We start from the raw sequence: 25,848 nt of genomic DNA, 5'->3' as shown, positions 1-25,848 counted from the left end.
TGACCTTCTCTCCTCTGTTTTATTGTAAAACACAACATACACATATAGGGCCCCTCTTGAGAGCCTCGTTCAAATAAGAGGACTTCCTCTGGAAGAGGCTGATGCATTCTCCTCAGCCTTGGTCAAAGCAGCTGATGAACCAGGGAGAGCTACAGGAAGCTCCACCCCTTCTGCAAAATGGCACTTCTGTGAAGGGAACAGTTCATGGACATGACCGCACAGGCACATCAGGGCAAAGAGGCCCTGGAAAGGTGCTGGGGACCTTCATCAGAAAAGGCGCTTTTCATACCTAGGCAAAAGGAAGGAAAGGAAATGGAGGTCACTTGCTACTCTGTGAAAGGAACAAGCTTTACTTTCCCTCAAAGGCTTGTGAGAAGCAGTAGCATTACTTGGGGCAAGATGGTGGCAGTGCCAGCACACCCCCTTCACCCTCCTTTAAAATGGAAGACCACCGCTTTGAGCAAAAGCATGACCATTAACAGGATACATCACCCACGTCAATCCTACATGAAGTATTGCAAAGCTGCAGTCATGGTGGCGGGAGGCAGCCCACCCCCTGCTTTTACAAGAACCACCCATGGAGTCTGAACAAGCAGAATCTCTTCCACTTGTGCTTGTAAGATGGGAATAATACAGCATGGTGCTAGCGAGGCCGGCTGCAGGGTCTACTAACAAGCATCCAAAGTGGAAACGAATAGCCGGGCTGCCCTTGCTGCAACATCTGGGAGTACCACCTCTCAGGCACCTTCCAGCACTCAGGAAATAAACCCATTAACACTGAGTTAATGAGTGCATTAACAGTAACCATTAATGCACTCATTAACACTGGCAATGGGTTGGTTCTGGATTGCAAGTAGCTGGCAGGCAGGCAGGCGACACCCAGACCAAGATGTAAACCAATTTCTAGTCAAAAGCAGGAGCCACACTGAGTCTTTCTGCCTGCTGCGATCCTCCTTACCAATGGCAGGTAATGCACCGTCTGGCCAACCCTGCACACAGAACTTACGAGTGGAGGCCATGCACTCCTCCTTCCACTTGGGCAGAAGTCGTCCTCTTTTCAAACTTCAGTTCTCCAGAATACATCATGGCCCTGGTGATGAAAGGCAGAAGGTTGCGGCAGCGTCCCTCAACTTCAACAGAAAGCGGCAAATTGGGTATAACACAGGATAGCGTTTTCAGCACTCCATAAACCAAGGCAGGCAAACTGCCTGCTCAAGTCAAGGAATATATTGTGAACAGCACAGCCGCAACTAGTTTCCACATAGTAGGGCCCCCTAGCAAATAAAAGGCAGAGAGGAGCTTCGCACCTGACTGAAGCAGATAGTGTAAGGATCAGGGGCTGAGTCATATCCATCACAGATTTGCCTACTACTCCATTTGACTGGCAGACACCACCACCACTTGAGGAGAAGAGGGTGGGCAGGACAGCAGCAGCTTTTATAGAGGGGGAAACTTGGTGGGCTTGGGTTGCCCATCCCTGCTCCTGAGCAACCAATGCTTATTTAGAGCTTGTAAGTAATACACCTTCCCAAGTATGCCATGGCTGGACCAACCCAAGCTAACTCACAAGGGGAATTGGTGTCCTGGTTGATAGGCATTAAAGGCACCATTGTTCCATCATGTTCACATGGCTGCCACATCAAGTAAGATCCAAAGCGGGTGGGGATGGGGCAAGAAACGACCGTCCATGCTCTTACCTCACTTGCGTTACACTCTTGGCACCGATATCTTGGCAGGAGTGCTGGATACCAGCAATCAGGTATGGCACAAACTTGTGGATGGAGCCCTTGTCCTGAACGGCACCAGAGACGCCCTGTGCCACTTTAATTTTATCAGTCTCACTGAGAACCACAGAGAACAAAAAGGCTTGAGAGAACTGCAAAGGCGGGGCTACTCAGACAATCAGCTCTTTTTCCCAAGGTGGTGTGAGAATCCAAACCGCCTCCCCATGGCAAATAAAAGAATCAAGAAATGCATACTGTAGGTTCTCCTTTACTGTCACCTAGGCCATCAAATCCCTGCCCAAGCAGGTTTTTGATTGCTTCTGAAATACATTCAGGCTAAAGTTCCAGCAAACTTCCAAGGGGTAGAAACCCAATAATGATGAAGCAGGATATCAGGGTTTATGATGATTATGCTCAATTTGCTTTAGTTATTTTAGCTGTACAATTCAGCTTTGTACAGCGGCAAGGAGGTACGTTGCCCCCCGCGGGACCATTTTTAATCACAGCACCAGCGGGGGAAATGTGGCGAGGGGGGCGCGTGGTAGGGGAGAGAGAGCACCCTCCCTGCTCCATCGCCAGTTCCGTGCACATCCCTAGTGCAAGCCATACCCCTCCTACCTGAAGTATCTGTTCTGGCTGCCTAGGTTCTTGTCCATGGCATCAAGCGATCCCATACCCCGGTATTTCTTCAGCCTGATCCCATCGGAAAAGAAATACTCCCCAGGGGCTTCTGTGGTGGCAGCCAGAAGGGAGCCCATCATCACTAGAGCCAACAGAGAAAGCAAAGCAACAACAGGAGATGCAAAGGGAAGTAAAAAGAAGATGGACTGGTTTTTATTTATAGCTCCCCCTAGGTCAAGGGCTTGGAGAGCTCAATACTGATACTCCCTAGGCAAGCATAGACCACTGTCTTTGTGCACACCAGTCCCTCCCCTTTACCATGATTTGGTTTTTGATGGTGCTGGAACAAGCTCTTTCCTTCTGTTTTTAAAGAGAGGGCAAAGGCATTGCAAGCTCACCTAGCCCCAATCCACCCCACTCCTCATCTGTCCAGACCAGGAACAACTGCACAACATTGGTTACACGCCTAACTGGTTCCTCCCTTGAGAAACATGAATGATTTTCAGTTCTAGAGACTCACTATGAAAAAATCTGAAAAACTAGTTCCTGGGACACATCTGCATAGCAGCTGTCTGTGCTGCTGACATAACGCCTTAGTTCTAAACCAGAACTACAGAAAACACTGAAAGAATACCCTTGCCCCCAAATTACCTCCTCTAGCAGCACTAAAGCTGGTTGGGCAAATTGTGTCGCTTGTGCTTATCGGACCGATCCCCACACTCTGTCGTATGGGCAACCAGGAAGGAGGAGGAGTACTGTCCCCTCTGGGAGGAGGCACTGTGCAGGTTTGGAACTGCACACATTTCTGAGCCCGACCAGTGCTGAAGGAAACACCAGTGTTACACAAATGGCCCCCATGGCAAACATGAAGTATTTACATGCACATACACACACCTTCAAGCATCGAGACACCTTATCCAACCTGGTTTCTCAGATGTTTCTTAGATGGACCTCTGAAAAGTATAAAGTGTACTGTGCTTGATTGGCCAGCAAACTCACCTGACCTGACCCCATAGAGAATCTATGGGGCATTGCCAAGAGAAGGATGAGAGACATGAGACCAAACAATGCAGAACAGCTGAAGGCCGCTAATGAAGCATCCTGGTCTTCCATAACACCTCATCAGTGCCACAGGCTGATAGCATCCATGCCACGCCGCATTGAGGCAGTAATTGCTGCAAAAGGGGCCCAAACTAAGTACTGAATACATATGCATGCTTATACTTTTCAGAGGTCCGATATTGTTCTATTCTACAATCCTTGTCTTCTTGGTTCCATGTCATATTCTAATTTTCTGGGATTGTGGATTTGGGGTTTTCATGAGCTGTACGCCATGATCATCACAATTATAACAAATTAAGGCTAGACTTATCTCGCTTTGCATGTAATGCGTCTGTCTCATATATCAGTTTCACCTTTTAATTTGCATTACTGAAATTAATGGACTTTTGCACAATATTCTAATTTTCCGAGTTTCACCTGTATTTGTTGTTGTCATCGTCCTTTAGAACCCTCTTTAGTGTGCCCTGATGTAACAATACTACTTTGGTACTGGAGCACCCCAAAATGCTAGAGCTTCCCAACAGCAATTATGGTTACAGGTGCCAAGAGCAACCCATCCAAACTCCCCACCTCACCTGTGGAAGCGCCAAGTGCAAGAGCCTTGGCAATGTGCCCGACAGTCTGGATGCCGCCATCTGCGATCACCGGCACACCAAACCTCCGGGCGTACTCGGACACTTTGTACACGGCTGTGGCCTGAGGCCTCCCGCATGCTAAGACTAAACTCACAGAGACAGAAAGAGAGAGAAGACGCAGAAATGGTCAATGTCTGGCCCAGAGCAGATTTCGTAGGGAGAAGACCTCCTTCCCCACCCGGAACACTGAGAGCCAGAAAGTGCAAGGCATCTTTCTGCTCCTCCCTTGAGCACAAACACAAGAAAAGCAAGTTAGCCTTAGGGGAGGCACCCTCCAGGATGTCAGCCCAGAATGCCCCTGGGGAGCAAACGTGCTGCTCCAGTGAGGGAGGAAAGCTTCTGGCACAGCTCAGGGGGCGACAGCCCACAGAGCAAATAAAAGTCCATGCGAGTGCACTGATCGGTCATAGGAGCCACTGACCCCTGGTTGCCTGTGGCATCCAGCCAGAATGCTAGAGACACTTTGAGCTTTACAAAAGCCCTGTTTGCCCCTGGTGGTTGGCACATGGAGGCTTGAATGGGAGTCCTTAACAAGCCAGCTACCCCCCAACACACGGAATGATTCCAACCCAAAAGAAAGATTCCATCTATAGCTAAAATTGGGCATGAAACAAACCAGGAAGTAGAACCCCCCCACACCCCCAAAGAAGGAGTCCTGTAGAACACATGGACATGACTACAGGGGCTCTTATGTGCTTAGCCACCAATAATCTGTCTCAGATTTTCTAGCTGTCTCCCTCTATGCAGTAGAGGCCAAAAGTGATGCACACTGTACAGCCAAGGACATGCACGAACTCTGTCACAGGAGTCCAGCCCCTTCCCCCAAAGAGGACACTCTCCCCCTTCACAACTCACTGGAGGCTTCTCCCTCCGTCATGGTTAGTCCAGTGTACTAGATGAGATGATGACCATGCAAGATTAGTCAGAGTGCAAACTTCCTGTTAAATGCAGGGTTTCAGGTTCGCTATCTGTACTGCCAAAGCCAGCGCTGGGCTTCACTAGGAAACTGAGCCCAACACAATCTGCTTTTGCACCAGCTGCCATTTCACTCCCCTCCAGTTTCTAAGGTTTGGCAGAGGCAGCCCAATATGGGCTGGTGGGAGGTCTGTTTATACTGAAATCAGCTGCATTGAACTGGAACTCAGCTGAGAAATGGGCTACCAGCCAGAAGATGAAACCGCATTAGTGCTAAAGAGATGGTCTCGCTTTTGCCGAGCAACATCAAGGTTGCAAAATGTTGAGAGCAGATTTTTCTGTGTCAAAGGGCTCCAAGCCTAGGGAGTAATATATAAATACTCATGAAAACACATCCCACACACTGAACTAGGAACCAGGTTATGCAAATATTACTGAGTTTTATAGTGCATTCCGCATTGAGACCAGCCCTTTATGAATTAGCATGTTGGTACCAGGGACAGGGAGCCCGAGACAGTCATACTATCCCAGTTCCCAACATCAAGAATCACACAAGAGGTGTCAGCTTCCAAAGCAGGGTTTGATATTTATCACAGTAATTTGATAAGATACTGTTGTGGGCCGTTTTGATTTCCAGAGAATAAGAGATACAAAACAGGTAAATCCAGTATTTTATAGGGCCAATCTATCATTGTCCTAAAGCCTGCAATCTCCTTTAAGAGAGATGTCTGGGAATTAACACATAGAGTCTTGCTGAATAAAAGAGGCAATGTACTGATAGGAGATCCTTGGGTGCTTGGGGCATTCCATAGCAGCCAGTGACCCTATTGGTCATATTAATATCTGACATAAAGAGAAGTGCCTTATACAGATCAAGTCAGCTAGGCCTCACCATCTCACTGGCTGGCAGTAATTCTCTAGGGCACGGGTTCCTAACTTTGGGCCCCCAGATGTTGTTGGACTACATAGGCAGCCCATAGTGGGAGTTTTGTTCAGTCATTGTGGTTGGGGATGATAGCAGTGTTGCCTCTAACAGAGATTCCCAGGTGTTGACTACAACAGCCAGAATCCCCAGCTGCAATGGCTTTCGCTTGAGAATTATAAGAGTTGTAGTCAGCAATATCTGGGAATCCCTTTTAGAGGGAACACTGGATGATAGGAGTTATAGTCCATCATCATCTGGGGATTCAAGATTGGGAAGCCCTGCTTTAGGGGTTCCCAATCTTAGAAACTGGGAAGAAATATTTTCCAACCCAGTTTCCCAAGACCCTGTACCCTGTGTACCTTGAACTCTACAATATAGAAGTACATGTGCAGAACTATGGTTCTGACCCTAAAGATATTTATTGATCAGGCCACCAGAAGAGTATGCAAACTTGAGTTTCACAGAACTTTTGCTCTGACAGTATGGAAAGATAGCCAGTTCTCAGGCACAGGTCAATTCAATCCAATCAAGGTTTGCAGTCAAACATCCATACGTTTCAGATAGATATGGACCTAACAACTAAAGATCTTATTAATGAGATAAATTATTATTTGATGAGTTGTTACAGTAACCTATTTTGTATTCCTTGAGAGTCTAAGGAGCTGTACAGGTGCAGAAAGGAGAGAAAATAAGTGAAGATGCAAGATGCTAGGTATAATGAAAGAAAGAGAAATGGTTTGTATACATATACCTATTTTCTTTTGGATTATTTCACAGATATTAGGTTCTTTGATCTTAATGCCAAAAGTGGTTTTTCAAGCGAGGTGGCCAGATTTGCAGATGATACCAAACTCTTTCAGGTAGTGAAATCCAAAACGGATTGTGAGGAGCTCCAAAAGGATCTCTCCAAACTGGATGAGTGGGCGACAAAATGGCAAATGTGGTTCAATGTTGGCAAGTGTAAAGTGATGCACATTGGGATGAAAAATCTCAACTACAAGTATACATTGAGGGGATCTGAGCTGTCAGTGACGGACCAGGAGAAGGATCTTGGGGTCATGGTGGACAGCTTGTTGAAACTGTCGACTCAATGTGCGGCAGCTGTGAAAAAGGCCAATTCCATGCTAAGGATCATTACTAACAGGATTGAAAATAAAACTGCTGATACTATAATGCCCTTATACAAAATGATGGTGCGGCCACACCTGGAGTACTGCATACAATTCTGGTCACCACATCTAAAAAAAAGACATTGTAGAACCGGAAAAGGTGCAGAAGAGGGCAACCAAGATGATCAGGGACCTAGAGCACCTTACTTATGAGGCAAGACTACAACACCTGGGGCTATTTAGTTTAGAAAAAAGACGACCGCGGGGAGACATGATAGAGGTCTATAAAATCATGCATGGTGTGGAGAAAGTGGATAGAGAGAAATTCTTCTCCCTCTGACATAACACTACAACCAGGGGTCATCCCATGAAATTGATTGCCAGGAAATCTAGCACCAACAAATGGAAGTACTTTTTCACACAACGCATAATCAACTTGTAGAATTCTCTGCCACAAGATGTGGTGACAGCCAACAACCTGGATGGCTTTAAGAGAGGTTTGGAGAACTTTGTGGAGGAGAGGACTATCAACAGCTACTAGTCGGAGGGCTATGGGCCACCTCCAGCCTTAAAGGCAGGATGCCTCTGAGCACCAGTAGCAGGGGAGTAACAGCAGGAGAGAGGGTGTGCCCTCAACTCCTGCCTGTAGGCTTCCAGCGGCATCTGGTGGGCCACTATGCGAAAAAGGATGCTGGACTAGATGGGCCTTGGGCCTGATCCAGCAGGGCTGTTTTTATGTTCAAACTCAGAGCAACATGGAAGACCAGGCTTATGGAGGTGCAAGTCAAGGGGAATGCTTATTCAATATGTAAGAAGGGAAATTATCAAGTGTCAAAATACAGCTCAAGTGTGTGTCCTTCCATTGGTCATGGCATCCTATTAGAAGGCAAGCTTGCTGCAGCCAGGTTAACGTTATAGAGGTGGCCCATCTTAACCACAGTCCCGGCACCCATGGTTGTGTCATAGGGACCCAGTTTCTTTATTTGTGGGGTGAAAATAGGGTAATTTTTACCTATCCACAGTTCTTGAGTGGCCGGAAATGACTTCTGATGTCATTTCCTGCCGCCATTTTGTAGTGCTGAGCCATTTTGTGGCTCTTTTCTGCAAAAAACAAAAACAAAATAAACCTCAAAAAGGAACAAAAATTGGAGGATTTAGAAGTTGGGGGTACATTGCTGGAGAGCTGAAGAGCAAGGTACTGTGCTTATTTCTTTATCAACAGTTTCGTTATCCATGGAAATTGGCAGGAACAGAACCCCCACGAATAACAAGGGCCATCTGTACCATAGATATGGCAGGCACAATTGTTGCTATGTTGGCATTAGAGACTAAAGTATACAAAAATAGACAATGCAATATTTTCACAAGATCAGTCTGTCAATATCCTGATTGCAAATCTGTAGAAAGACCTTCAAAAAGGCATGCCAGAGAAATAACATCTATAACCTTGAGCTACCAGTATTTGGGATACAAAGAATGGACATGTGCACGTGGGAAAGAATTGAATATGCAACCTGGTGAACTTTGCTTGCTGTTTTTGCCTCTTCTTTAAAATCTTGACTCATAAGTTAAAACACAGAGACCTTGACTATCTGGACTATTATAAAATCTGCTGTCTCCATGCAAGAGAATGAATTGTATTCTGCATTTGAAAAGCTACACATCTCTCGACCAGGCTGCTATCTGAAATTACAGATTTCCCTTAAAAGACCACTTTGTATTTGCAGCTAACTTTACTCTGTATAGAAGTAGATCATTCTGTAGCTGTTATCAGGAAGGCCAAACATACAGAAAACAACATACATTTAGCACGGGATGCCTATAAAACTACCACCTGCATTCCCTGTTGTACACAAATGAGAGTGTCCCAAGAAAGTGGCTGTGACCTCTTCCCCAAGAAAATCTACATTTTCAAAATAGAAGACTCTTATCCATAACTCCATCACTTGTGTAGCAGCAGAGCAGTGGGCTGATGTCCTTTTCATGTGCCAACTGTGGGGATCCTTTACAACAATGAGACAGGACCCTAGTACATATGGAGGGACATAGAAGGACCCATGCTTTCAAGCATTTAAAAGGATTTCTAGAAAGGAGGGGGCAGTCTAATGTACCAACAATGAGGACAGTAAATTTAAGTTTAACGTTAAATAAACTTCCTATATGACAGAGCAATTCAGCAGTACAAAATGCTGATGCTAGGTGTAATATACCTTTCCTGCAACTTTGTAAGGAAAATACCCAGGCTATCCTACACGGAGCCTGACTGCATAACCAACCAACAATCCCTTCCACATTACAAGTGTGCTTGATGACAATAGCTCTTAGTTATTCCACAGCTCGCACACTTTCATCAACAGAAGCCAAACTAGTAAGAAGACCTTCTAAAGACTGCACTTTACCTATTTTGTACTTCATATAAAAATGCAATTTAGTTATTTTGACTTCAGATTCACAGTGCTCTCTCATGTGCAAGCAATTATGGTGCCTTTCCCCATAAAAGGGGAAGGGAGTAGGCGAGGGAATCTTTTTCAATGCCAGTCTTGGATTTAAGGAGAGAAAAAGAGCTTCAACAGGTTCCAGAAAGGATATTAGAACCCTGCTTTAGGAAAGACACAGAATCGGAAAGTTTCTTAGCTTTAATAACCAGTATCCAAAGCCACAAAACCCCAAGTGCGTCTACAGCTAGATTATTCTCAAACAAGCGAGGGGGGGGGCAGAAGGGGCAATTGGCAGCCAATCAGAGCCTTGCTCCAAGACACAGAATTAGGGGTTTGGGAAGGGGGCAATGACTTACTATAGGTGCCAGTGACTGTGGAAGGGCATTTGGGGCTGTGGGACTTTAGGTCTGGAGGGATCTTTGGAGCAGCTGAACAAGACAAAAACACATATAATTTAGAGGGAAGAGAAGAGCAGCAAGAACCAGAGGGCACCCTGAGCAGTGATGCAATGCCCCCATGCCACCTGACATGGTGCAGCTGGCCTGAGCTCCACTTGCTGCAGAAGGGGATGAACCCAATGACCTTATCCAAGGACACCATGGTCTGGCCTGGCAACCCGGCACACCTCTCCTCCCTGTTCCAACGTTGACTTTACACATAACCAATCCGCTGCAGACTCACTGTTTGACTCCCCCCTCTCCCGGTCACTCACAGGGGCTGCAACGTCTTCTCAGCCACTGCACTATTGGCAAGGCAGACGCTTAGAAACCCAGCTAAACAGTATCCGTGGACTGGAATTAGGCCCCCCTGATCTCTACACATCTGGACCAGCACCTCTGCAGGGTAAGTTCAGGTTCTTAACAAGACACTGGGAAGGAGAATGGATTGATGATGTGCCCTGTTTCCCTTTACCTTCTTGCGTGATGCAGATGGAGCCGCTGCCCATGCCAACTCTCAGGGCATCAGCCCCAGCATCGATCAAGTTCTTTGCCTGAGCTGCTGTCACCACTAGGAGAAAGGGGGAAAATATTAGACGTGGGATAGGAAATTGGCCCCCACATAAACCACCACCCAAACACCTTGCACTTGCACCCAAAGGCTCTTTTAGGTAGGTGGGGATGGTTTTACACATACCCTGCTTTCAGGGAACGGAGGAAGCCATCACTGTTTCTGCTAGAAAGCTGGGTTCATATTCCATTTCTGGCTGGGTAGCCTTGACCAAGTCAATCTCAACCTCATAAAAACAGGGGTGACTTATCTGGAGTTTTTACATTAATTCAACAGGGAAGCATTCTACACAATCAAGGTGCTTTACATTGTTAATGTGTGTGTGTGGGGGGGGGGAGATAAGGAAATAGTTATGACATGTTGTGTGTTTGACCTCTGCTACATTTGTTGTATGGCGTGAACATGTCCTGATGGCTTCTGTGGCTTATAGCATAATAGACTTATAGGAGGCTGCGATATGGAAATGCCAGTGGTTGCATTCACCAGAGTCTCCTCAAATCCTGAAATTCAAGAATAAGCCCTGCTTTTAAAAATTAAATGACCTTCCCCCTGATATTGTCACCGGGGGGCGGGGAGGCAGGGAGGGCAGCATTACCTATCAAACCTCTTTCTAGATATATCCCTAAAAATAAATACAAACAAAATAAGAGTTGTATAATCTGGATGGTAACCAGGTTCTTCTTATCTCACTCATAGTAAGTGTGGAGAGGTAAATTCCTAGTTCCATTTTAAAGATGAGGAAGTGAGGCCTAGAGCCAGTTGATTGCCAGAGGGCACCCAGTAAGTCCATGGCTGATCTGGGATTTAAGCCCTCGGCTCCAAAAGCCAGTTCTGCATTATGCACTGGGGCCACGCTGCCACAACTCAAAACTCCATCAAAAGGCTTCTTCCTCTAAATCCTAGAGCAGGGCTGATCAACTTCAGCCCTCCTGCAGATTTTGGCCTACAACTCCCATAATCCCTGGCTATTGGCCACTCTGGTTAGGGATTATGGAAGCTGTAGACCAAAAACAGCTGCCGGGGGTGGGGGGAGCAGGGCAGCAGCCTGTCCTAAAGGCTGAACAGAGGGTGGATTATCAGGCAGACACCTAAATACCTAACAGGACTTTGAGCACTACAGGAGACTTTCAACACACAAGGGGATTACCATCAAACTAATTCTTAGTAGCCAACAGATGCTGCTGACCCCACAATGAGCCTAAGTTCTTAAGTGACTTCACCATGTAATTCACATGTACAGTCTCAGTTTTACAGGGTAACAAGCAAAGCAGTTTACTAAAAGCACATCAATTATTTCAGTGATACAAAGAACAGAGCACCAACCCCACCAAAACATCACCCAATGATTAAAATGACAATTAATGTCTTGTTACCATTGCCTCCAATGACCTGCAGTTCAGAGTATTTCTCCTTGATATATTTGATCATGTTGATCTGGAAAATGGAATTCCCTTGAGAGGAATCCTGAGGGGGGAAATTGAACAAGACCCCAAATCCTGTATTACTATTTGCAAGAGGCTCATCAGCAAAGCAAACTCAACCAGGATGCTCCACAGCAACTCGCTATGAATATCTGGCAAACGTCTTCCTCCAGCTAGCAAGTAATGTTGAATTAGAACTGGACTGACTTGCTGTCTAATGCGTTTCTCTACACTGATTTTGACTTTTGCTAATAGAGCGGTTATTTTTGTTTCGTCTTATAAAAGGGGTCTGTGAAGCCTGAACTGAGTGACCTTATACTCTACTTTTCAATGCAGCATATTTTCCCCATTTGCTAGTCTACAGTGTGTTTGCAGATGATATTCCAAATGAAGTAAATAATAAAACACCAATAAAAATGAACAGCATTCAATAATGCAATCCATAATCCCATAGAACATGATATCTGGAAATAGTTGTTCAGTTTATAGAACTATCCATGTCTACTCTATGAAAATACCCAGCTAACTAGGCATCCTCCCAATGCACTCTATGATCCAGTTATCTCTACCACTCACCAGCACAACGACATCCACACCCGCTTGCACCAGGAGATCAAGACGGTATTTGTCATCTTCATGAGTCCCAATGGCCGCCCCACAGAGCAGCTGTTTTTTGGCATCTTTGGATGCCAGTGGGTAATCCCGGTTCTTCTTCAGATCTGTGCGGGCAATTATGGCCACCAGCTCATCCTTCTCGTTAACAATTGGTAGTTTGCCTTAAAACAAACAAGCAATATGTCAAGAGTTATTGCTGAGTTATGGCTGTGATTCTTTCCATTTTACAGATGAGGAAACTCAAGCTGAGAGATCTTGTAACTTGGATCAAGGCCACCAAGAAAGTAAATGGCTGAACAGGGATTTGAGTCCAGAGGCCCAAGTCTAAAGCTTGGTACATTGGACTATAATGATGTTTAGACTTTTATCCCCTGGAGGGACAACAGGATTATTTATCTGAACCCATGATATTTCTCACTTTCAATCATGGGTAGGCAACCTTGGCATTCCAGCTGTTTTGAACTACCACTCCCATAATCCTCAGCCACAGTTATAAACAATATATCTAAGGCCAACAGGCTTGAGGATACTCTGGATCTGGAACATGCTGACATGGCAGCCTTTTATTCCAGAAGTTGATAGAATCCATGCCCCAAGGCAGGAAGTAACATACTTCACAACTGGCCTATCAAGGAACAAAGTTAAAACACAGGATAAACCCAAGTTTGCTGTTTGTTGCACTAAGTCACAGATGAGCCACTCATCTAGCCAGTTACTTCCACCAACCTTTTTTACTCCTCTGCAAAATTTCATTGGCTTCTTTTAACGTAACTCCTGCAGGTGCAACAACGAGGTCTTCCCGCTTGGTCATGATCTAGGAAAAGCCAAAGAGCAAAGTAATCCTTTACGCCTGGCCAGGCCAGGCCAGAGAGTATGGTCTCTTCAGATTGTGTCTCCAACAATAAAGATGGCTGCAAGAGCATATCTTATAAACAACACCATTAGGAAAAGGTTTTGACAGCTTGGGGTGGGGGAGAAGTTTTGATACAAAGCAATATCATAGTCCAGAAGTCACAATCAGGGCAACTCAGGCAGCCACTGTGGCTCCATTGTTTGACTTCTCTAACCGCTCAATAATCAGTGCAAACATATATCTGACCCTTTTTTGTGAACTCTCTGAATGTTTCAATTGCTGGAGCATACCAAAGATGAGGAGAACAACAACAACTTTGTTAGCCGCCCCATAACTAGTTGTTATCTGGGGAACTCACAACACAACATTAAAACATCCCATAGAAACACACCACACACATGAAATCATAACACACCAAAAAAACACCACACACACAAAAATACCCCCACCAACCAGTACAATTTTTTTTTTTTAAAAAGATCCATCTAGTCCACCACCCTGTTTCCTATGGCAGCTAACCACATGCTTTTGGAAAGACCACAAGAAGAGCATGAAGGCAACTGCCCTTCCTCACAGTTGAACCTCAGCAACCCCAATTCAGAAGCATACTGCCTTTGAATATGGAGGCTCCGTTCAGCAATCACAACTAACAGCTGTCAACAGATCACTTCTCCGTGCATTTGTCTAATCCACCTTTAGAGCTATTGATGACAGTGATCAGCACTACGTATTGTGGTTTTGAGTTCAACCAGTTGAATTATGCATTGTATGAGTTACTCTCTTTAGTTTGTCCTGAAGTTGCAGCCATCCAATTTCACTGGGTGATCCGGGGTTCTAGTATTATGAGAGAAGGAGAGATGTGTCTCTATTTTCTCCACGTAATTCTGCCAATAGGTTTCCGGGCAAAATACAAAGTGCTAGTCATAACTTATAAAGCCCTAAATGGCTTAGGCCCTGGGTATCTAAGAGAACGTCTTCTTCATTATGAGCCTCACCGCCCACTGAGGTCGTCATCGAGGAGAGATCTGTCTCCAGCTGCCGCCAGCTCGGCTGGTGGCCACATGGGGATGGGCTTTCTCAGTTGCTGACCCGAGACTGTGGAATGCGATCCCTACTGAGATACGATCCTCCCCATCTCTGACAATTTTTAGAAAGCATTTGAAAACCTACCTCTTCACCCAAGCTTTTTCAGTTCTTTAAAATTTTTAAGGTTTTAATTTGCGGGTGATTTTTAAATTGTTTTAAGTTTTTGTATATATTTTAACTTGTTTTATGCTATTGTTAACCGCCCAGAGACAAAAGTTTGGGGCGGTGCACAAATTTGATAGATAGATAAATAAAGTCTTTCATACCCCCACCCCCTCTTTACCTATTACTTTTTTATTCCACCTTTCTACCAAGGAGCATGGAGTGGCATCTTCCCCCACTTTTTATCCTTGCAACAACCCTACAAGGTAGGTTAGGCTTGGACAGAGTGACTAGCCCAAGTGAGTTTCATGGATGAGTGGGGATTTGAACCCGTGTCTCCCGAGTCCTATTTTGACACTAACCGTTATACCAAAATGTCTTAGCCTTTCCTCATAGAAAAGGAAATCCTGTCTCTACTCTGCATGAGCCTCAGTCACATGCCTGGAGGCCACTGTACCCTCTAAGGCATCTGCGCGCTCACAAGTTTTCTGATGTCCGCTCAGTTAATTTTAGATCAGGTTGAATTAGCAAGGCCTCACTCTGAATGCATGTGCGCACACAATGCCTTGATTCTGCCGCCCAGAACAAAATTCATTCCGTATACAGAGATGAAAAAAATTAGAGAGACCACTGCTGTAGGCATCGCCTTCCCTCCCTGCTGAGCTCTTATGCAGGGTGGAAAGGGGAAGATCAGGATTGTGCTGGATTATGTCCAAGGGACCCACCAGTGTACAGGAATTCAGAAACCAATGCAGAAGAATGGGAGGCTTGTTTCTAGTTAATAGGGTCATGTGATTTGCTTCATGTGATTTTCTTCCCAGATGATCAGCATCTGTGGCCTCAGTCTCACCAAAAACAGTGTCTTGATCAGACGGCTTCAGTCTGCAGATGGGGGCTCATATGCTGGAACGCACTCTCATTGAGACACTTCCCAACGTACAGAAAATGAGCAGATCAAGGAGAGCACTAGAACACATCCCCACGACACCTAGTTTCCCAATAGGTGCAAGGGTTTATTCAATTTTAAATGACGGAGTATTCTGTCACATGAGCCCTCAAGTGATCATCCCAAACACAGGTTCATCACGTCAGTGAGAATTAGGTCTTCCTTAATATTAGTTGGCATCTGGAGATGGCTCAGGGATTAGATTATTTTCTTGGTTTAACTGCATTTAGGATCATTGGGCAAGTATAGTCTTCAAGACACTTCTGGAGCAGTCAGTCCCACTGACTTTCACATGTGGCCGTCCCAAAGTAAACAATCCAAGGATCATGGCCTTAGGGAGTCAAGGATCATGACACCAGACACAGACAAGGTTAACAGGAGGCAGTGTCCTAATTCTCAGGTGCCAAAGGAAAAAGCCCAGTCTTGCTCACTCTCTCTTTTTCTCTCTCTCAGCTGTTCACAGCTCCTCAGAGCTCTTTTGCAAGCATGTCACACACAACTCCCTTTTCAGGGGTAATTAGGGATGATTTAAGACCACTCTTGGGAAGCGTGCAGAACGCCAGGTTTCATCAGCACAACCTAAAGATAGCGCAGGAGAACAGAGCCAGTTTCCAAGGCACTGCAGAATGCTGCTGTGCTGAAACCTGATGCCCAACGACAGCGGCAACGAGACAACCCCAGAAGGCTTTTGTCGTGCAAAGGGGAGAAAATCGGCCAAGTGAAAAGGACCGTTAACTTGCAAAAACAAGCACTATGCTACTGCACTGCCTGAGAGAGGAGAGAAAGAATATGAATTCTTTGACCAGTGCAAAAATGCTGCCGAGGCCCCCAAACTGTCCCAGCACAACCTCCTGCCAGCTTACCCACCCCAAAACACAAGACCCTTACTGACCTCACTGAGAGGCAGGTCATGCTCTTCCTCCTTCAGGAAGTCGATGTCTCGGGATGAGATAATCCCCACGAGTCGGCTGCCCATCTTCCCATTGTCAGTGATGGGGATGCCACAGAAGCCATGGCGGGCTTTGGCTTCAAAAACGTCTCGGACCCGATCTTTGGGGCTCAGCACGACTGGATCTGTGATAAATCCTTGTTCGTATTTCTGGAGCAAAAGACCATTCGGAAAGAGCATTTTGAACAACAAAGGGGGAAAGCCACACGAAGCTATCTGGAGGGGGAGCAGAGGGGTGTGTGTGTGTGTGTATCCCTCCAGGCAGAGGGCACAGACTACAGCAGAGTAGCAGAGCGGCTTTCCAACCCCCACCTCCCAGTTTCAGCACATAGCCAGGAGTGTACAAGTCTGCACAGGCAAGACACGGTAGCCAGCTAGAGCCCATCAGCAAAGGGGAAAACAATACATGCTTCAGACCTTGATTATCATTCATCACCACTAATACTGGCACAGATTTAACCATTAACCATAATCGGAAGCTGTATGGAGGGAATTCACGCTTGAGAAAGTGCCGCTGCGGGGAGGGAGCTTGTAGCCCAGCATTCCCCAAGCAGTGTGCCACAGCACACTAGTGTGCCAAGGGATACTCACGGCTGTGCTGCAGTGACTCGCTCTGAGCCAGCTGCAAAAGCATGAAGCTCCCAGCTTTGGGACTGACTTCCCACAGGGTGTACAGGGAAGGAGGCATCCTGGCTTTTGCATCTGACACACCCCATAATGCACCCGGAAGATAAACCATAATTGTGCAGTGGTGGCTTCCCGGGGTGGGGGCAGTGTGTCCCAGTCATTTCCCCTAATCCAAGTATAGTGGGGGTGGGGTAGAGTTGGAAAACAGCCTACGCCTCCGTGACTATGGTTGAGGGACAGGCAAGAGTTGTGTTGACCTCAGTCCTACATCGCTATCTCATCAGACCCTTCTCCCCAGTGAAACCAGCTTATACACACATTCCTCAAAACGTTAGCTTTACCTTAACTTTCCGTACTTCATTCGCCTGGAATTCTGGGGTACAATTATGATGGATAAATCCAATTCCGCCTGTGAGCTGAGAATATACAGAAGAAAGCATACGGTGCGACAACTGTATTGCTTGCTGCCATCAGTCAAGGGGTGAAAAGAAGTCTAACAGAGTCGTTCACAGGTTGGAACAGTTTTTATAAAGAGCTTGAACTTAGAAAGGGTGCCGCTAAGAACTGCTAGTGTAAAATTAAGGACTTATGAGAGGTACAGACAAGACAAAAGCAAAGTTGGAAGGGGCTAGTACAGGTTGAGTATCCCTTATCCGAACTGCTTGGGACCAGAAGTGTTCCGGTTTTCAGACTTTTCCAGATTTCGGAATATTTGCATACTATAATGAGATATCTTGGGCATGGGATCCAAGTCTAAACATGTAAGGTTACTGTACACTGTATTTTTTTTTAAGGTTTTATTTAAAGTATAAAAACAAATAAGCACTGAATTTACGATAACTACAGGTAGCTGTAAATGTAATGAAAACTAATTGCAAGAAAATTTTCAATGCAATAACGTTGCTGGTCATGTTACACTCAAACATGGCATTTTAAGTGGAGATGAAATTCAGATTTAATGTTACGAGGCACTCAGCCGCAACGAGCCGTGGTGGTTTCCGGATTTTGGAGCATTCTGGATTTTAGATGTCCAGATTAGGGATACTCAACCTGTATTACTTCAGCTAACATCCATGTCCTAGCAATCATGCACTAAGCTTCAAACCTGACAAACAAGTTAAGACTGGGCAAAAACCTCTTCAAGAATATGCAAAGGCTCAGCTTTTAGCTGGTGTTTTCCCAACAGGAGTCCTTCAGTAAAAGGCAATGTATGGACAAACTGTGTGTGTGTGTGTGGGGGGTCACGTATAAGTCTGTGGCATGAACTAAAAGACTACACAACCCACAAGCATGGAACTCTCCCTTGATTTCAACAAGCCTCATCCCAAACCCTTTTTAAATCAATGGGGAAGGGGATTCCATATTATCTGCAAGTAACTTGAATGACAGTGAACTTCCTTCTGCAAAAAAGTGTAAGCAGCACTGAATCTAAGGGCTCACTTACCACCCTCACTTGTTGACCCTCACTTACCGCCATTGCAATGGCCATGCTGGCCTCTGTTACAGTGTCCATAGGTGATGATACTAAAGGCGTCTTCAAGGTTATCTTCTTGGTCAAAGCAGAAGTCAAGTCCTTAAAATGCAAAAAGTCTGGCTGTAAATAACATGCTATTTCATTTCTAAGCCTTTCAAGCATTCTACTACCCTCATTGTTTCAGCTCTTAAGTAACCACAGGCATTTGAAACTTTTTGTTTTGTTTTTAATGAAAGCTGCAAGTCTTTAATGCTAAAAAGCAGAGGTACAGGGATGCATGCTGCTCAGCCCTGCACAACATTACAGAGGCAAACTGGAAAGATTAAAAAAGCACAGAAGATGGTAAGACTTTCTGTTAGCATCTCTCATGGAGTGAAGGAAGCACTTGCTCCACAACATTCATTTGACAGACGATATACAAAACTCACCACTTGGTCTGCAGTGAAATCTATGTAGCCAGGGAGTATAAGAAAGTCACTGAAAAATGGGAAGGAGAGAAAATGTTATTGGAAATTTAATACCACACTCTTAAGATGAAGAGTACTTTATATTGCGATTTGTGGAACCTCACAGCAACTTAGTGCAATAGGTTGCTATTGTTTCCACGTGAGATATTGTGAGCCTAAGAACTACAATTCCTGCCAGAGAGAGTATGGAAGGGTTGAGACTGCCAGAGCCAAATCCGGGAGTAATCCAACTACCAGACTGATCTGTTCTCATGTACACAAACTCCATATACACTCAAGGCAATGTCATCCTTCTTGCATGCCTATTGAATTCAAAGGAGCTAGTCTGCAGAGACGGAACTGTCTGAATTTGTAGGGATTGTAAATTATCAGAAAGGTTACAACAAAGTTGCACCTTAGTGCCTGGATTCCATGCAAACCACAAAATCATCCAAGAGATGCCTCCAACCCTGAAGCACAGCTCCTTAATGTGAGCCGGTGTTTATAGCCTCAAGCCTATTTTCAATTCCAGGATTTGACCCAGGAAAAGTAATGAAGATTGCAGGAAAAGTAATGAAGATTGCAACTGAGCTTGTGCAGAGTAGCTTTCCTTGCCACTGAGTAGCCATACCTGTACTCCACACATATGGGATGGCTACAAATCTGCTGGGGAGCAGTGGTTTGATTGCACCAATTGCCTTCCACGTATTCCAACTTCCTCCTTACCGGTTTGGAGCCTTTATTTTTCATCTTTTGCAGGAGAGGGGCCGCAGGTCAGTGGTGGACCACATGCTTTGCTGGCAAAAGGCCCCAGGTTCAATCCCTAGCACCTCCCATTAAGAGGAACGATGGCCGAAGGGCAAGAAAAGACCTGTGCCAGAAGCCTTACAGGACTACTGTGAATCAAGAGTAGACAGCAGTAGGCTAGATGGACCAGTGTCTGACAATATAAGGTATCTTCATGCCCACATAGCTTCAAAGATTTATCAGTCACAAGGTGAGATTTCCAGGCAGGCTTGTACACCAGGCAACTCTGTTTTTTCAGAATTTAGACACTGAAGGACAAACCATCCCGCAATATACTTGCCCATTTCTGTTTGCCTTCGAGGAAGGTCTGTTGTGAAAGACCCTGACAAATGTTCCATAGGAAGTGTTAGTTGATGTTTGAACAAAACCCTGCCCCTAACACGGGCATCATCCAGGAGTCCCACAGAGACCTTCCTACTGTGTGCCAGTTATTTCTATATCAAGCCCTACGAGCTATGACAGCTAGACAGAACATCCCTATACAGTGCAGGGGGCAGCACACCTCTGATAGCAGATGCTGGACGCAGGGAAGGGCTGTTGCCTCCACGCACTGCTTTGTAAGCTTCCCAAGAGCACCTGGCTGGCTATTGCTGGAAAGAGCACACTGGACAAGGCAGATGCAGCACCATGATCCTCACGTCACTAGCTTCTAGAGGGACAGGTTAAGTCATCAGGATGGGATGGGATGGTTTTATCTTTTCAGGAAGTCTATTATCTTCCTTAAGTGTCAAACACATAGGTAATAAACTTACCTTCTGGTAATTCACCTCCATCTATTTGTATCGCAGAAGTAACTTGCCTAAGGAGCAAGAGGGTACTGGTTCAAATCTCCGCTGCTATGTTTCCCAGACTATGGGAAACCCCTATATGGGGCAGCAGCGATATAGGAAGGTGCTGAAAGGCATCGTCTCATACTATGCGGGAGGAGGCAAGGGTAAACCCCTCCTTTTCTACCAAAGAAAACCACAGGGCTCTGTGGGCACCTGGAGTCAACACCGACTCAATAGCACAACTTTACTTTAATCGTGTCTAGGTACAAGGCAAACTTGATCTATCTAGGAAAAGCCTTACTGCAGGGGTTCTCAAACTTGCCCCCTCAGATGTTGGCCACAAAGGCCATTGTGGCTGGGGATGATGAAGAATTGTAGCCCCACATCTGGGGCCCCAAGTTTGAGAACCCCTGCCTTACTGGACCAGGCCTAGGCCCATCTAGTCTAGAGTTCTGCTTCCAACGATGGCCAGTCAAATGCCTTAGAAGGATGCTTCCAAGCCAGTAACAAAGACTGAGTAGCCACACTTTGTTCACTTTCCACACTCAGTATTCAGAGGTAGACTGTCTCTGCTGTGGAGGTTGGACTTTGCTGTCATTGCCAATAGCCAATCAAGTTCTCTTCCATTAGTTTGTCCAATCCTAATATCTTTCCTCACACCTTTTTATACATCTGCATAGGCCTCCTCTATCAGTATGCTTCCCACACCTTTTCCTTTCTTTAGAAAACAGAGCTTCTCACTTTCCTCTCTTAACTGGCCTTGGCAGTTCTGTTTTAGATCAGGGGTTCCCAGCCTGTGGGAACTCCAGATGTTGCCGAACTCCCATCATCCTCAGCCACAACAAACTGCAGCCAAGGGTGATGGGAGTTGTATTTCAGCAACATCTGGAGCACCACAGGTTGGGGACCCCTGCTTTTAGATAATAAATGAGGAATTAACATGATTCTTCAGCTGGGGAACCACCACAAAGACAACAAATACGTTTCAACAAAAACGTGAGTCTTGCGACACCTTAGAGATGAGAAGATTTGTTGTGGAATACACTTGTGTGAACTAGGGCCCATTCTGGCAGATGGATGAAGTGTTGTCCTCAGCTGACAGATAGATTTCTATACATGAATCCAGAAGCCGGGGTGGGGGGTTGCAAACAGCAAAGTCAAAAGGCCATAAAATGTAAGAGATACACAATGGGCCTGTGACATTTATATGCAGAGCTAAAATGTATATAAGAAACTTAAATAGTTTATTTCAGCCTACAAACCATTTAAAAATAGTTAAAACATCAGAGCTAAATTAAAACTAACAAAGGCATAGTATACAGGATAAACATAGTGACTGTGCTATCATTAGTGATAATGAATCTTCCTAGTTTCGCTATGCTAATATTAACCCCTATATAGCGGGAGAGGAAAAACTTAGTTTCAACTGAGTCCTAAGCAAACAGAATCAAGTTTGCTGATAAATTCTAGCTCAGCAATATTATTGCTGGTTTTCGGGGGTGGGGCGGTTTAAAGAATGACAATGTTCAGGTCAGTAGCAGAGCATCTTCAGAGACTGAGTTCTCCCACTGTGCCATTTTGATGTCCTATGTGCGTCCATTTATTTTTTGCAGAAAGACTGACCTTTGTCTTATGTCACTGTCTCCATAAAGCACACCCCTGAAGTTAAAAATGGCAATATTCAGACATTCACCCTGTGCATCATAATCCAAGACAAGATACAATGCTGTCAGAGGAGGGAGATGTGAAGCTAAGAGACTGTTTTTATGATTGCAATGCAAATGACTTCCCCGCCAATTTGTACTTTATTGCATTTGTCACTGAGCAGAAGATGACAACTCACATCTCTCCTAATGAAGCCAGTTCCCCAACTGCAAAGTTTGTAAACAAACAATTTATTTATAAGTAAGCTAACGCTCCTCCCAAGAAAAAGGATCAGCTTTCTAGTGCAAGAACTATTTCCAGTGCAATTTCTAACATAGCTCATGTTGCATATTGAGAGCATGCTTGGTTGGGAGGTGCCTATGAAGCATATATGCAAACAATCTGGGATCACAAGAACCTCCACCAGAAGATAAAGTGGCCAGAAAGTGGGGAGGGGGGAGGGAAGGGAACACAAGACAGTCAGATGAAGGACTAGTAGCTGGCCCTTCTGCCTAAAGACAAGACACATAGTTTCAACAGGGACAAGCATGATTCATAGTTACAGATTGTTCAGAGTATAAACCCAGAATACATACTTCACTTCTTAGCACTTTGTACAAGACTATCAGAAGGATTAGGACTGAATACACCAAGACTGGCCATATAGAACAAGAGGTGATTCAGTAACCTGGCCCATGCCCACATAAGGGTAACAGAGAAATTATTTCAGATGGAGACCCGATTAAGGATCTGTAGTAAAAGGCAGAGAAAGTCAGGGTGGCAGTAGCACACAGGGAAGTTCGCCTTTCTGAAACTAAAGCTGTTCAGAATTGCCAGGCAAAAGTTAACACACAAACTGCCCTAAGAAGTCCATGGAGTCCACAGGCTTTTGGAAAGAAATATCATCACTAGCACCCAAGACATAATGGATGGTTATTCTGTGAAATTATGTCAAAGGAGAATGGGAGGACAAGGGGGAAGGAGGAAAAAAAAATCATGACACAAGTGAGATTTTCACCCATGTGCTTTAAGGAGCAATTTGCACAAGAGGTGGGAAACCTGGCCAGGAGGACCCATGCAGGCAGGACCATCCTGCTTACCCCACCCAGTATAATGGACAGGCCTCTCTTCCATAGCCTCTCTTCGAAAACATGCTCCTTTCAACTAGTGCTCAGTAGAGAAAGTGACTCAGTCTGCACCACTATGTGGGAGCAGGTCTACTCCACAGCATTCTCTGCAAACCCTGGAGCAGAAAGGTTTACATAACAGACCAGGGCACCAAGTCTGCTCCAGGAGGTCCTCTGGTACAGCCAGTGCTTATAGCAAGGATAAGTATTTTCTGCTCTTTGGGCTAAGGGGTCGGCTCTGCCGGGGGCTCTCCGAAGTTGTAGCTTGAAGGTCTCGCCACACCTCCATAAAGCTATAGAGAAACAGCAAGTGGCAGTGGAGACAGGCTGGCATCTGCCTTGCCATACAACAGCCATCATCCGGACCCCCAACGGCAAAATCCTCTTCCACTTCAGGGAGCCGGGGGCAAAGTTCCCCAATGACAATAATGAAGAGAGACTATGCTTATGCCACCTGCCCCCAGTTCTAACAGTGGCTTACATAGCAAAAGGGGTAAGAAAATGGATCCCCGTCCCAAAGGATTTCAGTCTAAAGAGAGACACAAGGGGGCCTCCGGCGGCGGCCGCCACACAGAGAGAGGGGGACGCTGTGCTGGGAGCCACCACCTTTCTGCCCTTTTAGCTGCAGTGTGCTGGGAGAAAGCGGGGCGAGCTCACGGGGCTACAAGCAGAATTACCCAATGCTTCAGAGACTAACAATCACGTCTTGTTCGTCGGCTTGTCTTTAACCCGTTTGCAGCCGCGGTGCGTTTTCATGTGACTGGAAAGGCGGGATGTTCTCTATTGTTAGACAACGTAGTTTTATTCCGCCTTTCCAACCATACGAAAACTCAAGCTGGCTAACAACAGGAGTTAAAAACCAAAGGTATTCACTATTACTGCTGCTGCAATAATCAATAACAGTAATGCCAGCCCTGCTTGTACCCCGCAGCCCAGATCAGGCATCAGATTCCTTCCGCGGTATATCCTCACTTGTAGGTGAGCCCGTCCCCGCAGTTGAGCATTTGCTGCGCTGTGAGCCCGTCGTCCGGGACGTAGCCGGTGCCGCCGCTGATCAAGTAATCGGCCATGGCTGTGCTCGGCTTGGCCGGCCCGCAGAGCAAAGAGCACGCGCGAGAGCTTCCCTTCGCCGCGTGGTCCCCTCTCCCTCACGCGCACTGCTCACCCACCGGCCGCGCACTCGCAACAAGAGACTCAAGTGTCGGCGCGGCGAGAGACAAGAGGGAGAGCGCGCGTGGCAAGCCCCACCTCCTTGCTCCATAGATGAAAGAGCTAGACCTGATACACACGGGGCGTAACTTCCGGTGCTTTTAGTGCTCCGCCTGGCCTCGCCCCGAGGTGGAAGTGAGAGGAGCTCAGGCAAATGCAACAAGTTGGTGCAGCCAGCGTTGGTTGGGCACCGGCAGCGTGTCCTGCTGGCAGTGTAGCAGCCAAGACCGCAGTTTATGCTGCTCTTTCTAACTCAGGTTTTATGTCATATTACGTTCTTAATTTTATTCACTTTAGCATTGGCAGGGCGAATTTTAAAACTTTTTTTTTGAAGTCCTAGTCCCCAAAACAAAACAAGCAAACATACCTCCCAATAAGACCTGAATTTAAGAAGAGCACAGCTTCCTGCTGTCTTGTCTGCTACCTTTTGTTTCTGAGGATTCTGGAGACTGTGGAGTGCTATGGGCAAGGGCATTGCTTCTTACCGCTCAAGGAGACCAAATATAAGTTTTCAATGTGAACCCGGAAGTTGACGACACAGAGTATATGAGTTGCTCTGGTATTTTCTTATATCTATGAGGCAGCACCAACCTCTTGCGTGAACTAAGGCGGCCCGTGCAGCAGTTTACCACGCCCCTCAACGAGTCCTGCCCGGTGCATCTGAGCATGCTCATAAGCATGCGAGCATGCTCAGTACGGTCAAACGAAGCTCCTTTTCATCGTCTACCCAATTTCCCAAACCCCTCCGGGCGGGTCCGTGGCGAGCCAAGCGCGTATTCCTCTTGCTGCCAGAGTTCTGCCCGCCTTAATACTGACCATGAGTTGGCCGAGGATTTCCCTCCCCCGCTTCCCCCGCTCCCGCCGGCCAGTCGATGAGAGGGCGCTGCTCAGGCAAGAGCCAATTCATAGCATTCACTCATTTTGATTCCCGAAGCTCCAGATTCTCTTTTTATCACTCCCCCGAGTCCTGATCAGCAATGTGGCTGCCCCGTAGGCAGACTGGCGGCAAAAACACACAGGCGGAGGGGGACGAGTCCCTTGCACGGTAGCGGAACCTCTATGCGGGGAGAGCGTTTGAAAATAAATAATCCACGCGAACACCGCCACCGCCACCTCCACCAAGCAGGGAGCGAGGCGGGTGCTCCAACGCCAGCCGAGCCCTCCACCTTCGTCTGTAGCCTGCAACTGAGCCGCTTGCTTTCACCCGATAGCCCAGGAGGAGCAAAGGAGATTACCTCGGAGTAGGATGTGCGCCCCTACGAGCCCAGCCTCACTTATCCCACTTGGTTCCAAAGCCAGAGGAATCGGTATCAATCTCCTGGAGACTATTGGAAC

At 46.1% G+C, this 25,848-nt stretch overlaps 1 protein-coding gene across 6 annotated transcripts; it reads right to left on the bottom strand.

Moving 5' to 3' along the window:
• Nucleotides 1-25,077, bottom strand: IMPDH2 (inosine monophosphate dehydrogenase 2). 6 transcript variants are annotated; one of them, XM_053290746.1, is made up of 15 exons: nucleotides 24,999-25,077; nucleotides 18,939-18,987; nucleotides 18,508-18,609; nucleotides 17,378-17,452; nucleotides 16,353-16,559; nucleotides 13,200-13,287; nucleotides 12,435-12,634; nucleotides 11,811-11,901; nucleotides 10,342-10,437; nucleotides 9,786-9,857; nucleotides 3,983-4,126; nucleotides 2,343-2,487; nucleotides 1,698-1,841; nucleotides 1,007-1,090; nucleotides 1-289 (listed from the first exon to the last, which is right to left on the bottom strand). In XM_053290746.1, exons 3-15 carry the CDS (start codon nucleotides 18,547-18,549, stop codon nucleotides 268-270), a joined length of 1,410 nt encoding a protein of 469 aa, XP_053146721.1. In that variant the 5' UTR covers nucleotides 18,550-18,609; nucleotides 18,939-18,987; nucleotides 24,999-25,077; the 3' UTR covers nucleotides 1-267. The 6 variants fall into 6 exon arrangements, with proteins under 6 accessions (XP_053146721.1, XP_053146722.1, XP_053146719.1 ...); XM_053290747.1 differs by lacking the exon at nucleotides 24,999-25,077 and adding an exon at nucleotides 24,881-24,968; XM_053290744.1 differs by lacking the exon at nucleotides 24,999-25,077 and adding an exon at nucleotides 24,277-24,565 and having other exon boundaries at nucleotides 959-1,090.
• Nucleotides 25,078-25,848: the final 771 nt, after the last annotated feature.

The sequence above is a fragment of the Hemicordylus capensis genome, chromosome 2 (assembly GCF_027244095.1).
Source record: "Hemicordylus capensis ecotype Gifberg chromosome 2, rHemCap1.1.pri, whole genome shotgun sequence".
NCBI classification, from domain to species: Eukaryota; Metazoa; Chordata; class Lepidosauria; order Squamata; family Cordylidae; genus Hemicordylus; species Hemicordylus capensis.
The sequence above is the reverse complement of the archived record's forward strand: the minus strand, read 5'-3'. Positions and strand labels throughout refer to the sequence as shown.

Bases quoted from the DNA above. Each gene is read 5' to 3' on its own strand.
- IMPDH2 (XM_053290743.1), bottom strand. From the start codon at position 24,374: ATGGCCGATTACTTGATCAGCGGCGGCACCGGCTACGTCCCGGACGAC. The intron at 17,453-18,507 runs GTAAGTGAGGGT...GTATATTCTCAG, and splicing joins GCATGGCCATTGCAATGGCG to CTCACAGGCGGAATTGGATT. The intron at 13,288-16,352 runs GTCAGTAAGGGT...GGCTTTTCCTAG, and splicing joins ATGACCTGCCTCTCAGTGAG to ATCATGACCAAGCGGGAAGA.